This window comes from Balaenoptera musculus, chromosome 3 (genome assembly GCF_009873245.2).
Source record: "Balaenoptera musculus isolate JJ_BM4_2016_0621 chromosome 3, mBalMus1.pri.v3, whole genome shotgun sequence".
Lineage (NCBI taxonomy): Eukaryota > Metazoa > Chordata > Mammalia > Artiodactyla > Balaenopteridae > Balaenoptera > Balaenoptera musculus.
The window spans coordinates 125,346,871-125,361,023 of NC_045787.1; the positions used below are offsets into that span (position 1 = coordinate 125,346,871).

The 14,153-nt window shown below is 41.1% G+C and overlaps 1 protein-coding gene and 1 pseudogene across 1 annotated transcript; both read right to left on the reverse strand.

Annotated features, from left to right (window-relative positions):
* Positions 1-3,074: 3,074 nt before the first annotated feature.
* LOC118892542 lies at positions 3,075-4,451 on the reverse strand (annotated as a pseudogene).
* A 3,294-nt stretch (positions 4,452-7,745) lies between these two features.
* LOC118892726 (60S ribosomal protein L36a) lies at positions 7,746-8,157 on the reverse strand. Its single transcript, XM_036847585.1, has one exon. It carries the CDS (start codon positions 8,126-8,128, stop codon positions 7,808-7,810), a length of 321 nt encoding a protein of 106 aa, XP_036703480.1. The 5' UTR covers positions 8,129-8,157; the 3' UTR covers positions 7,746-7,807.
* Between the last annotated feature and the right edge of the window lie 5,996 nt (positions 8,158-14,153).

Sequence of the window (14,153 nt, forward strand, 5' to 3'; positions counted from 1 at the left end):
AGAGTTTAAAAGTGGAGCAGCTGATGTGGTAATCAATTTTGATAGTTCTTCAAAAATTACACAGAATTACCATATGACCCAGCAATTCCACTCCTAGGTGTAACCGAGCAAGGGCTCAGTGCCAGACATGAATAGAAGCCAATACTATGCCACTGGCTTCTGAGAAACAAAGAGTTCTTTCTTTTCTTTTTTTTTTGTTTTTTTTAATCAGTCATCAGTTTTATACACATCACTGTATACATGTCAATCCCAATCGCCCAATTCAGCACACCACCATCCCCACCCTACCGCAGTTTTCCCCCCCCTAAACAAAGAGTTTTATTGCACGGTCAGCTGGTAAGGAGACAGGAAGCAAGGCTCTCAAAATTAGAGCGCAGTCTCTCCTATCCAGGATTGGGGAAAATTTAAGGCTTTGGGGAAATTTCAAGCTTGGAAGGTGATTGGCTAGTCTTGAGTCAGTCCATACAAGCTACATGTGCTGCTGGAAGCCAGATTTTCCTTATTGAAGGACTTAGCACTTTGTAAAGGACTCTGGTGGCAACCTTTCTATTCTTTGAGTTCCACAGACTAATATTATTGGTTTCAGGGTTACCCTGTAGGCGTGGGTTCCCATCTGTGCCTGTAAAATAGCTCCTTAAATAGGTTTGATCAACAACCTATTTAAGGACCCAAACCAGTTTAACTTGGTGCTGTTTCAATTCCCCCCCCTTTTTTCTGGTACATTCCTCAGCCTTGAGGGAAATAGGGGGAGGGCTGCTCTAGCTGTTTTCTGCTGATTAGGAGCGTAGATTTTTATAAGAGGAATGAAATTGAAATATTTGCAAGTCCCACCTTGAACTCTTAAGTCTTGGGCAATCATCATGCGAGTGTGGGAGGCCTTTTTAAAAACACAAGATAAGAATGTGTAACCAGAAGGACTTCGCAGGCTCCATTGCACTTAGGTTGCAGTTGTCCTCAGGGTGTTGATTTTTCCAAGTCTTGAGGAGGACCCAATCCCCGGCTTATGCAGAGCAGGGCAATGTCTGTGGGGAACATTCATCACCTAGAAGCGTTTATGTATAGCAGATACAGTAACACGTAGAGACTGTACACATTTTATAGTATCTAATTATTTTACAATATGATCATTTTCAAGACTAATAACACTTAGTCTAAGGAAGGGTCTCCCCATATAACATTTCATAGGGCTCAGCTGGACCCGGGCTTCTAGGGCTACTCTTAGCCTAAGCAGGGCAACTGGTGAGACCTTTTCCCGAGTTAAGTTGTTTCTTGACATTTTTGGCGATTGTCTTTTTCTAGGTACGATTCATCTTTTCAGTCTTTCCCACAGACTGAGGTCTCCATGAAGCATGTAACTTCCATTGTGGTTCTGAGGGGCCCAGACACTCTTGAGTTACCCTGGCTATGAAAGCTCCTCTGTTGTCACTTTGAATTGAAAGAGACAACCAAAATGAGGGAAAAAATGCTTTTAGTAAGGCCACTGTTTTCTTGGAAGCCTTCTCTGTCCAGCCTGGAAAGCTTTGACCCATCCTGTGAAGGTATCCACAAACACCAGCAAGTATATATTATGTCCCATGGCTCTTGGCATAACAGTAGTTACCAGTCATCTCCTGGTTTTGTCCCTTGGGTTTGCACCCCATTTACTGTTGGGTGTGGCCCAGCTTATGGATTGTTTCTGGCACAGATCAGGCAATTTTATATTACCTTTTAGATAGTCCTTTGCATTTGTGGATCAATAGGCTTTTGTAACCAGTGATAGGCTGAGTCCCTCCCATAATGGGTTCCTTTCCATTAAATGCTCAGGTATAAGCACTAGTCTCTGTTCACTATCAATCCAGCCTTCTTTGGTTGTTTGGTACTGATCACCATCTAAGCCTCAAGGGTCGGCATGAAATCCCCATTAGTCTGCACTCTCTAGATCCATTTCCAAATACCGAGGCTTAAAAGGGATAGGTCCACACTCAGAATGAGTACTAGGGCCTTGGGATCTGGGCTTTTGGTTCGGGCCACCTGTTTTGTGGCCTGATCAGCCAAATTACTTTTTTTTTTTTTTTTATAAATTTATTTATTTTTGGCTGCGTTGGGTCTTCATTGGTGCGTGCGGGCTCTCTTTAGCTGCGGTGAGCGGGGGTTACTCTTTGTTGTGGTGCGCGGGCTTCTCATTGAGGTGGCTTCTCTTATTGTGGAGCAAGGGCTCTAGGTGCGTGGGCTTCAGTAGTTGTGGCTGGCGGGCTGTAGAGTGTAGATACAAGCCGTGGCGCACGGGCTTAGTTGCTGCGCGGCATGTGGGATCTTCCCAGACCAGGGCTCAAACCTGTGTCCCCTGCCTTGGCAGGCGGATTCTTAACCATTGTGCCACCAGGAAAGCCCCAAATTACTTTCTTTAGCTATGTAACTATCAGTCTTTCAGTGGCCTGGGCAATATACTTTGGCTACTTCTTCTGGCATTATAACAGAATCTCATAAGGCCAGTATCTCCTCTGCATGTTTATTTCTTTCCTTCCTGAAAGAGTACACCTCTCGCTTTCCATACGGCCCCATGTGCATGTATAACAGAGAAAGCATAGAATTGGTATAAATGGTTACCTTTTCTTTGCTCCAAGGTGCAGGGCTCTCGTGAGGGCTTTGAGCTCTGCCTTGTGGGCAGGCATTCCTGGAGGAGGGCTTCTGCTTCTAGGACTTCCTGATGAGTTACTATTGCATGCCCAGCCTTTCGGAGTCCCTGGTCTATGAAGCTGCTCCTGTCCATGAATATTTCCATATCCCTATTTTCTAAAGGCTGATCAGGCAATCTGCTAGAATAGACTTTGTTGACTATTGTATGGGATGGAACTCCATATGGCATCCCACAGTCCAGCTTAATGGCTGTCATTTCCTTTGAGAACCTAACTAGGAATTGGCCATGAGACCAAGTTAAGGAATCCAAATAGGACAAAACCTAGCCATTCCTGAGAATCCTCACCATTGCCTTCTGAGGGTGGGTACGGTCACCCTAGCTAATAGTCCAGTAGTAAATTTTGTTTTTTAAATGGTTATCAAATATCCCTTTATTAAATTATTTTTATTTGCAGTTCTTAACTAGCTGGGCATTCCACCACATCACTGTTGATGTCATCTGTGATGTCGTGAAGGTGGCAGCCATCAACATTGCAGCCCACAGACTGGGCAGTCCCCACGATCTCTTTAATGGTTCCAGAGAGTTCTCTAGCTAAAGATTGATGATGCATCTATCAGGCAATGTTGACAATCAAAAGTGATGTTTCCACTGTGCTTAATGTTTTTTCTGCTTTTTTCCGTCTCTTGGTGGTTCCTTTAGGGCTTTGATGATCAGGGCAGAGGCAGAAGGTACCACCTCAATCTGGGTCTGTCTGTTCTGAATGGTACTCCTCAGACCCTTCCAATCACCAGTTGCCTTGGCGAAGTCCTCACCAACCTTATTTTGCAGATAGACCCAGGGGCAGATCTTGGGGGCCAAGGCAGATGTGGCATAAACTTCCCCACTGATACACCTCGGGTATACAACTTTGGTATCGTTGGGGTCCAACTTAGGCGGCAGGGTGGGGGCAGCTGGGGTCAGATGAACTTGGATTCGGGTGGACTGAATAAGTTGCACCTTGGTCCCCTCCAAGCTGAAAGTCTTCGTCTTTCTGATAACTCAAATCCTAGGTATTTTACAGTTGGTTGAGAGATTTGCACTTTTCCCTTGAGGCTTTATATCCCCAGTCTGCCAGCAACTTTAAAGTGAGGATTGTATTTTGGTCTGAGGCTCCCTTATTTTTATTAGTAATTAGTATATTACAGTGAGACTCCCTCATTTAATGGACATCACTTAAGAGTCCTTGGATAAGACTTCCCTGAAGATGGTGGAGGCATTCTTAAACCCTGTGGGAGTACCATCCAACAATACAGTTGTTATATATTATCTCTGGATTGTCCCCATTCAAAGGCAAACAGTTCCTGGACTCAGGACTTAGGGGTATGCAGTAAAAGGCATCTTTTAAGTCCAGAACTGTAACCAGCACAAGTCTCCAAATAAAGTTGTAAGCAAAGTGTAAGGATTTGGTACTACCAGATGTACCTATCTACTACTTGGTTAGTGACTCTCAAATCCCATACAAAACAATTTCCAGTACCAGTTTTTTTTGTATCTGACAAGGTCAGATTAATTGGCACTTAAGAAAGGTGGTTATCAGAGACTTTGTATCTTCCTTCACATGCCTCTTTAAAGGGTATTGCTTTATATTTGGAGCCTTGGCATCTAACAGAATTTTACCACTATTGGGTCAGCCCTCTTGGCACTTCCTGCCTCCCATCAGCCCAAACATCCACTCTTACCTTTTGTAGAATTTGTTCAGGACCTTCTGGTTGAGGCTTGTCTCCTGCACAGTTTGCAGGGCGTACGCTTGATCTGTGAGTTCTCTAAGGCCTACTTCTTCTGGTGAGAAAGTCATTAATTCTGTTTGTAGATCTCCTCCCAACAAGGGAATAGGGCATTCAGGCATATACAGAGAGCTGTGTTTTGGTTTTTTTTTCTTTCAATTTTTTAGTTTTAATTTTTATACAGCAGGTTCTTATTAGTTATCTATTTTATACATATTAGTGTATACATGTCAATCCCAATCTCCCAATTCATCACACCACCACCCCCCCCCCCACTTTCCCCCCTTGGTGTTCATACGTTTGTTCTCTACATCTGTGTCTCAATTTCTGCCCTGCAAACCGGTTCATCTGTACCATTTTTCTAGGTTCCACATATATGCGTTAATATGTGATATTTGTTTTTCTCTTTCTGACTTACTTCACTCTGCATGACAGTCTCTAGATCCATCCACATCTCTGCAAATGACCCAATTTCGTTCCTTTTTGTGGCTGAGTAATATTCCATTGTATATATGTACCACATCTTCTTTATCCATTCGTCTGTTGATGGGCATTTAGGTTGCTTCCATGACCTGGCTATTGTAAACAGTGCTGCAATGAACACTGGGGTGCAAGTGTCTTTTTGAATTATGGTCTTCTCTGGGTATATGCCCAGTAGTGGGATTGTTGGATTGTATGGTAGTTCTATTTTTAATTTTTTAAGGAACCTCCATACTGTTCTCCATAGTGGCTGTATCAATTTACATTCCCACCAACAGTGCAAGAGGGTTCCCTTTTCTCCACACCTTCTCCAGCATTTGTTGTTTGTAGATTTTCTGATGATGCCCATTCTACCTGGTGTGAGGTGATACCTCATTGTAGTTTTGATATGCATTTCTCTAATAATTAGTGATATTGAACAGATTTTCATGTGCTTCTTGGCCATCTGTATGTCTTCTTTGGAGAAACGTCTCTTTAGGTCTTCTGCCTATTTTTTGATTGGGTTGTTTTTTTTTTTAATATTGAGCTGCATGAGCTGTTTATATATTTTGGAGATTAATCCTTTGTCCGTTGATTTGTTTGCAAATATTTTCTCCCATTCTGAGGGCTGTCTTTTTGTCTTGTTTGCAGTTTCCTTTGCTTTGCAAAAGCTTTTAAGTTTCATTAGATCCCATTTGTTTATTTTTGTTTTTATTTCCATTACTCTAGGAGGTGGATCAAAAAAGATCTTGCTGTGATTTATGTCAAAGAGTGTTTTTTCTATGTTTTCCTCTAAGAGTTTTATAGTGTCCAGTCTTACACTTAGGTCTTTAATCCATTTTGAGTTTATTTTTGTGTATGGTGTTAGGGAATGTTCTAATTTCATTATTTTACATGTAACTGTCCAGTTTTCCCAGCACCACTTATTGAAGAGGCTGTCTTTTCTCCATTGTATATCCTTCCCTTCTTTGTCATAGATTAGTTCAACATAGGTGTGTGGGTTTATCTCTGGGCTTTCTATCCTGTTTCATTGATCTATATTTCTGTTTTTGTGCCAGTACAATATTGTCTTGATTACTGTAGCTTTGCAGTATAGTCTGAAGTCAGGGAGTCTGATTCCTCCAGCTCCCCTTTTTTCCCTAAAGACTGCTTTGGCTATTTGGGGTCTTTTTTGTCTCCATACAAATTTTAATATTTTTTGTTCTAGTTCTGTAAAAAATGCCACTGGTAATTTCATAGGGATTTCATTGAATCTGTACATTGCTTTGGGTAGTACATAGTCATTTTCACAATATTGATTCTTCCAATCCAAGAACATGGTATATCTCTCCATCTGTTTGTGTCATCTTTGATTTCTTTCATCAGTGCCTTATAGCTTTCTGAGTACAGGTATTTTGTCTCCATAGGTAGGTTTATTCCTAGGTATTTTATTCTTTTTGTTGCAGTGGTAAATGGGAGTGTTTCCTTAATTTCTCTTTCAGATTTTTCATCATTAGTGTATAAGAATGCAAGAGATTTCTGTGCATTAATTTTGTATCCTGCAACTTTACCAAATTCATTCATTAGCTTTAGTAGTTTTCTGGTGGCATCTTTAGGATTCTCTATGTAGAGTATCATGTCATCTGCAAACAGTGACAGTTTTACTTCTTCTTTTCCAATTTAGATTCCTTTTATTTCTTTTTCTTCTCTGATTGCCATGGCTAGGATTTCCAAAACTATGTTGAATAATAGTGGCGACAGTGGACATCCTTGTCTTGTTCCTGATCTTAGAAGAAATGCTTCCAGTTTTTCACCATTGAGAATGATGTTTGCTGTGGGTTTGTCATATATGGCCTTTATTATGTAGAGGTAGGTTCCCTCTATGCCCACTTTCTGGAGAGTTTTTATCATAAATGGGTGTTGAATTTTGTCAGAAGCTTTTTCTGCATCTAGGTGATCATATGGTTTTTATTCTTCAGTTTGTTAATATGGTGTATCACATTGATTGATTTGCATATATTGAAGAATCCTTGCATCTCTGGCATAAACCCCACTTGATCATGGTGTATGATCCTTTTAATGTGTTGTTGCATTCTGTTTGCTAGTATTTTGTTGAGGATTTTTGCATCTATATTCATCAGTGATATTGGTCTGTAATTTTCTTTTTTTGTAGTATCCTTGTCTGCTTTTGGTATCAGGGTGATGGTGGCCTCGTAGAATGAGTTTGGGAGTGTTCCTCCCTCTGCAATTTTTTGGAAGAGTTTGAGAAGGATGGGTGTTAGCTCTTCTCTAAATGTTTGATAGAATTCACCTGTGAAGCCATCTGGTCCTGGACTTTTGTTTGTTGGAAGATTTTTAATCACAGTTTCAATTTCTTTTCTTGTGATTGGTCTGTTCATATTTTCTATTTCTTCCAGGTTCAGTCTTGGAAGGTTATACCTTTCTAAGAATTTGTTCATTTCTTCCAGGTTGTCCATTTTATTGGCATAGAGTTGCTTGTAGTAGTCTCTTAGGATGCTTGGTATTTCTGCAGTGTCCATTGTAACTTCTCCTTTTTCATTTCTAATTTTATTGATTTGAGTCCTCTCCCTGTTTTTCTTCATGAGTCTGGCTAAAGGCTTATCAATGTTGTTTATCTTGTCAAAGAACCAGCTTTTAGCTTTATTGATCTTTGCTGTTGTTTTCTTTGTTTCTATTTCATTTATTTCTGCTCTGATCTTTATGATTTCTTTTCTTCTCCTAACTTTGGGTTTTGTTTGTTCTTCTTTCTCTAGTTCCTTTAGGTGTAAGGTTAGATTGTTGATTTGAGATTTTTCTTGTTTCTTAAGGTAGGATTGTATTGCTATAAACTTCCCTCTTAGAACAGCTTTTGCTGCATCCCATAGGTTTTGGATCATCGTGTTTTCATTGTCATTTGTCTCTAGGTATTTTTTTTTTTTTAAACAATCTCAAATGTTTATTGTCTTCATAACAAAACAAAATATGAAGCTCAGAACTGGATCACTTGGCCCTTTCTCTTCTTATCTCCTCCCAGCTCAAAATGCTTGCATCTCTTAATAGCCAGCATTCTCTTAGATCTGCAGTTCGGCTCAACACATTCAAGCCTCAGCACAATCTTCTTTGTAGTTTTAGCCTTTTTCCGGAAAATCGGCTTAGTCTGCCCACCATAGCCACTCTGCTTCCTGTCATACCGCCGCTTTCCCTGGGCATACAGCGAATCCTTGCCCTTCTTGTACTGTGTCACTTTGTGGGGTTGGTGCTTGCCACACTTCTTACAGAAAGTCCGGCGGGTTTTAGGAACGTTCACCATGTTTGCGAGAGCGCTATCGGCACGGAAAGAGAGACTCTAGGTATTTTTTGATTTCCTCTTTGATTTCTCCAGTGATCTCTTGGTTATTTAGTAACGTATTGTTTAGCCTCTGTGTGTTCGTGTTTTTTACGTTTTTTTCCCTGTAATTGATTTCTAATCTCATAGCGCTGTGGTCAGAAAAGATGCTTGATATGATTTCAATTTTCTTAAATTTACTGAGGCTTGATTTGTGACCCAAGATGCGATCTATCCTGGAGAATGTTCCACGTGCACTTGAGAAGAAAGTGTAATCTGCTGTTTTTGGATGGAATGACCTATAAATATCAATTAAATCTATCTGGCCTATTGTGTCATTTAAAACTTGTGTTTCCTTATTAATTTTCTATCTGGATGATCTGTCCATTGGTGTAAGTGAGGTGTTAAAGTCCCCCACTATTACTGTGTTACTGTCGATTTCCTCTTTTACAGCTATTAGCAGTTGCCTTATGTACTGAGGTGCTCCTATGTTGGGTGCATATATAATTGTTATATCTTCTTCTTGGATTGATCCCTTGATCATTATGTAGTATCCTTCCTGTGTCTTGTAATATTCTTTATTTGAAAGTCTATTTTATCTGATACGAGTATTGCTACTCCAGCTTTGTTTTGATTTCCATTTGCATGGAATATCTTTTTCCATCCCCTCACTTTCAGTCTGAATATGTCCCTAGGTCTGAAGTGGGTCTCTTGTAGACAGCATATATATGGGTCTTGTTTTTGTATCCATTCAGTGAGCCTGTGTCTTTTGGTTGGAGCATTTAATTCATTCACATTTAAGGTAATTATTAATATGTATGTTCCTATTACCATTTTCTTAATTGTTATGGGTTTGTTTTTGTAGGTCCTTTTCTTCTCTTGTGTTTCCCATTAGAGAAGTTCCTTTAGCATTTGTTGTAGAGCTGGTTTTGTGGTGCTGAATTCTCTTAGCTTTTGCTTGTCTGTAAAGCTTTTGATTTCTCCATCAAACCTGAATGAGATCCTTGCCGGGTAGACCAATCTTGGTTGTAGGTTCTTCCCTTTCATCACTTTAAATATATCATGCCACTCCATTCTGGCTTGTAGAGTTTCTGCAGAGAAATCAGCTGTTAACCTTATGGGAGTTCCCTTGTATGTTATTTGTTGTTTTTCCCTTGTTGCTTTCAATAATTTTTCTTTGTCTTTAATTTTTGTCAATTTGATTACTATGTGTCTCAGCATGTTTCTCCTTGGGTTTATCCTGCCTGGGACTCTCTGTGCTTCCTGGACTTGGGTGGCCATTTTCTTTCCCATGATAGGGAAGCTTTTGACTATAATCTCTTCAAATATTTTCTCAGGTCCTTTCTCTCTCTCTTCTCTTTCTGGGACCCCTATAATGCGAATGTTGTTGCATTTAATGTTTTCCCAGAGGTCTCTCAGACTGTCTTCAATTCTTTTCATTCTTTTCTCTTTATTCTGTTCCATAGCTGTGAATTCCACCATTCTGTCTTCCAGGTCACTTATCCATTCTTCTGCCTCAGTTATTCTGCTATTGATTCCTTCTAGTGTACTTTTCATTTCAGTTATTGTATTGTTCATCTCTGTCTGTTCTTTAATTTTTCTAGGTGTTTGTTCGTTAATTCTTCTAGGTCTTTGTTAAACATTGCTTGCATCTTCCGTATCTTTGCCTCCATTCTTTTTCTGAGGTCCTGGATCATCTTTACTATCATTATTCTGAATTCTTTTTCTGGAAGGTTGCGTATCTCCACTTCATTTAGTTGTTTTTCTGGGGTTTTATCCTTTTCCATCATCTGGTACATAGTCCTCTGCTTTTTCATTTTGTCTGTCTCTCTGTGAATGTGGTTTTCGTTCCACAGGCTGAAGAACTGTCATTCTTCTTGCTTCTGCTGTCTGCCCGCTGGTGCGAGCTGTGCATTAAATGTGTATTTCTTTCCCCAATTATATAAATCAGAGGTAGAAAAGGAGGAGGGCACACATACAAATCCCCTTGGTTGATCCTCGTCCTCTAGACCTGTGGGAACATATCTCAATGGATATTGCCCAGCCTGAGGCAGAGTAGCCCCTGGGCCGAATTGAGTACAGGGAAGAGCGGAGGTACCCAAGGACGAGACAGATGTAATAAATAAAAATAATTTGGCTCTGACACAGGCAAAACAGGTTTTACTGAGGGTCCTCCCTTGAACCATAATTTTACAACTCTTCCACAAATTCTGATTTTGCAAAATAACTTAGAAAAACCAGTGGAGGTCAAACATACCTGCCTACTCTTGATCTGAGGAAAGTTGATAACCACAGTGCAAGGCAGAGAGCTGACGGTAGCACAGCCAGGAGTCCTTCCTTGAAGAAAAACAAGCACTTAGTGAAGCTGGGCTCTGCAGTTGGCTGACTGGACTTCCTCCCCTGTAGGGCTCAAGATAGTTTACTTCTTGGCCAGCAAAGCCCCAGAAGAGGCTGGAAACACTACCTTCACTAAACGCCTGCCGCTTCTTCCCAGCCTTTATGGTTGGGACCCAACCCCAACCAGCAGTCTTATCAGAGACTCGAGGTCTGCGTGATGCTGCAATGCTGGCTGCACCTGGAAAACCTGGGCGTTCACGGGAGATGAAGGAAAGCACCAGGACTTGCCAATCTGTGGCTCCCATTTGTTCCTTTGTAGGCAGCACCTGGGCACACGGGCCGCTTGCCCCGTCAACTATTCTCCACCTTAGTGCCTGGTCTGAGGGGTTAGCTGCCCACCCCGAGAATAGATGTTTGGGGAGAGAGAGCACGAAAACAAGCAACCACTAAGTCAAAGTCTTAGTCAATATACCAGGTTTCAAACACAAGAGCTGAGAACAGTCTATGGACTGCAAATTTCTAGAAAATGGCCTTCCCTCCCTCGCCCATAAATGCCTGCGCACCACAAGGAAGAGTAACTCCCGCTCGCCACAAGTAGAGAAAAGCCTGAGCACAGCAACCAAGACCCAACGCAGCCAAAGGGAAAAAAAAAAAAAAAAAAAAAATGAATTCCCTGGATAAGCCACAAAGGAGAATGGAGAGTCTCAAAGATGACCAGCTTGGATTTGAAGGTTCCCTTAGGGAACACTGAAAAGGTTTCCATTAAAGATGGTTGCCAAGCACTGTAGCCTAAACGTCACACGTGCTGCCTGTCTGCCAAGAAATCTGTCCTGGCAGTTCCGAGACTGTAGCCACGGTGGTCAGAGGCTCCTAAGAGTTTCCCCCCGTGTGCTGAGGGCAGGCGTGCCTATTGCAGAGGGGCCTAGGAGAGCCCAGGCTCTGCCTCACGCACCATCTGGATAAACTTACCTCATGGGGAGGCAGGTGCAGGAATTGACAGGATCACCTTGAAGAAACCAAAGTGAGGACTAAGACTGAGAGCTGAATGTGAGAGAGAAATTCAGGAGTATACAGGTCAAAATAGCCAAGCACTGGCTTCCTTTGCGGGCATGTTGGGGTTGAATCTTCCAGGTAGATGATCAAAACATTTTACCTCCCCAGCAGAAATCAAAGACAAGCTCAGCTCAGCTCATGGGAAATTTCCAGGTAGAATACATTCAGCCCAAGACCTCCATATAGCATGTGGCCTTTAGCATCACCACCAATGCTTGTTCCTCCGGCAAACTTTCATACACAGACACACACACACACACACACACACATGCATACTGAAAAGCATTTCAATGCTAACTCCCTGCTAGTGTGGCTCATGCAAAAGAGGGTTAAAACTCTTAGTGAGGAAAACCCAAAATGTCCACTTGTATGAAATTCCTTTAACTCAGACACGGGTTACGTTCTTCTGGGGTCGAGATTTTCCTGCTTCACGCTCCCTCATTTCTCCTTTACCCTCTTGCCCCGACAAGGTTATCTGGGCTGGTTTCATTAAGAATACACACCTTTATCAATACCACCAGGTAATTATATTAGGCACAGGTGAAAACTCCCGACAGCTCTGTAAGGCAAGCTCTCTAGTCAGGGAGCAATGGCTTTTCCCTCCTGGGTCAGAGGACAGCCCCCCCTCCCCCTTTAATCCAGGTTCCAGAAAGTTTTGCTATAGTCTTCCAAGAACCAACCGCTATTAGCCAATCCTAACAAAGGAAAGAGTCAGACATAGGCAAACAAAAAGGCATGGGCTGTAACCCAGGGATTGGGGTTCTAACCTGATTGATCCTTTGGTACCTCAGTGGCTGCAACCTTTGATATTGTCTCTCTTAAGGTGGGACTCTAACCCACAATCCTGATGAGATTATTCGACAATATAGGCACAGGTGCATTTTAACAAGGTTACTCTCCCCCAAAGACGCCTGATTTAGGAGCTGTTTCTTCTCTCAAAAGTGAAGGGAGCACTGAGGGGCCTGGAGGGCCACAGTGGGGAAGCAGGAACTCCACAGCTCACCCTCTAGATGAATTCGGTCTAGGTGGCCACTCAGGGTCTGTGGTGAGGGCCCACACTCCGCCAGGGGCTACAGTGCCTCGGGCAGGCTGTCACAAGACTGAGTCCCTTCTTGGACTCCAAAATTGTTACTGAGCAAGGACTCGCTACCCAACGTTCTTAAAAGCCAATACTATGGGACTGGCTTTTGAGAAAAGGAAGAGCTTTACTGTGAGGTTGACTGCCAAGGAGACAGATTTGAGGGCCTTGCCTTGGTTGACCCCATGGATGAGGAGGAACCTTGGATACAGAGGGACGACGATAAGCAATAGGTGGATGAACACCCACATTGCTCAAGGGTCAGCTCTACACCAGTTAAACGCGACTGTCATACCGGATAAAAAAGCAAAACCGAATATTTGCTTTCTACAAGAAACAGACTTTAGAATGTAAATTGGTACAGCCACTATGCAGAACAGTATGGAGGTTCCCTAAAAAAGTAAGAATAGAGCTACCACATGATCCAGCAATCCCACTCCAGGGCATACAACTGGAAAAGACGAAAACTCTAATTTCATCTTTAATTTCTAATAATCAGAAAAATAAATGTCCCCCAATGTTCATAGCAGCACTATTCACAACAGCCAAGTCATGGAAGCTATCTAAGTGTCCATCGACAGAGGAATGGATAAAGAAGATGTGGCATATATGTATACACACACACACACACACACACACACACACACACATATATATACATATATATAAAGGAATATCACTCAGCCATAAAAAAGAATGAACTAATGCCATTTGCAGCAACATGACCTACAGATTATCATACTACGTGAAGTAAGTCACACAGAGAAAAACAATATCATATATCACTTATATGAGAAATCTAAAATAAAATTATACAAATGATCTTATTTACCAAAGAGGAACAGATTCACAGACATAACAAACAAACTGATGGTTACCAAAGAGGAAGGGGGGGATAAAGTAGGAGTTTCAGATTAACAGCTACACAATACTATATATAAAATATATAAACAACAAGGACCTACTTTATAGCACAGGGAACTACATTCAATATCTTGTAATAACTTATAATGGAAAGGAATCTAAATTATATATATAAATATACATATATATATCTGAATTACTTTGCTTTATACTTGAAACTAACACAAAATTGTAAATCAACTATACTTGAATAACAATTAAAAAAAAGAAACCCACTTAAAGGCATAGGTAGGATAAAAGTAAAAGGATGGAAAAAGATATTCCATGTAAACAGTAATCAAAAAAAACAAAAAAACAGAGTGCTGTATTAATATCAGACATAGCAGACATCAGAACAAGGAATATTTCTAGGGATAGTGAAGAATATTACATAATGACAAAGAAGTCAATTATCCAAGAATACAACTATCCTAAATGTATATGCACCTTAGAAGACAGCTTCTAAATACATGGAATAAAACTGAGAACTGAAAGAAGAGATAGACAAATCTCTGGTGACACATCTCTCTCAGTTACAGATGGTACAAGTACAGAGAAAGTAAGAATATAAAAGACCTGAACAAAAGTACAAACCAACTTAACCTAATTGATATTTAGAGAATACTCTACTTAACAATA

Bases quoted from the DNA above. Each gene is read 5' to 3' on its own strand.
- LOC118892726 (XM_036847585.1), bottom strand. From the start codon at position 8,128: ATGGTGAACGTTCCTAAAACCCGCCGGACTTTCTGTAAGAAGTGTGGC.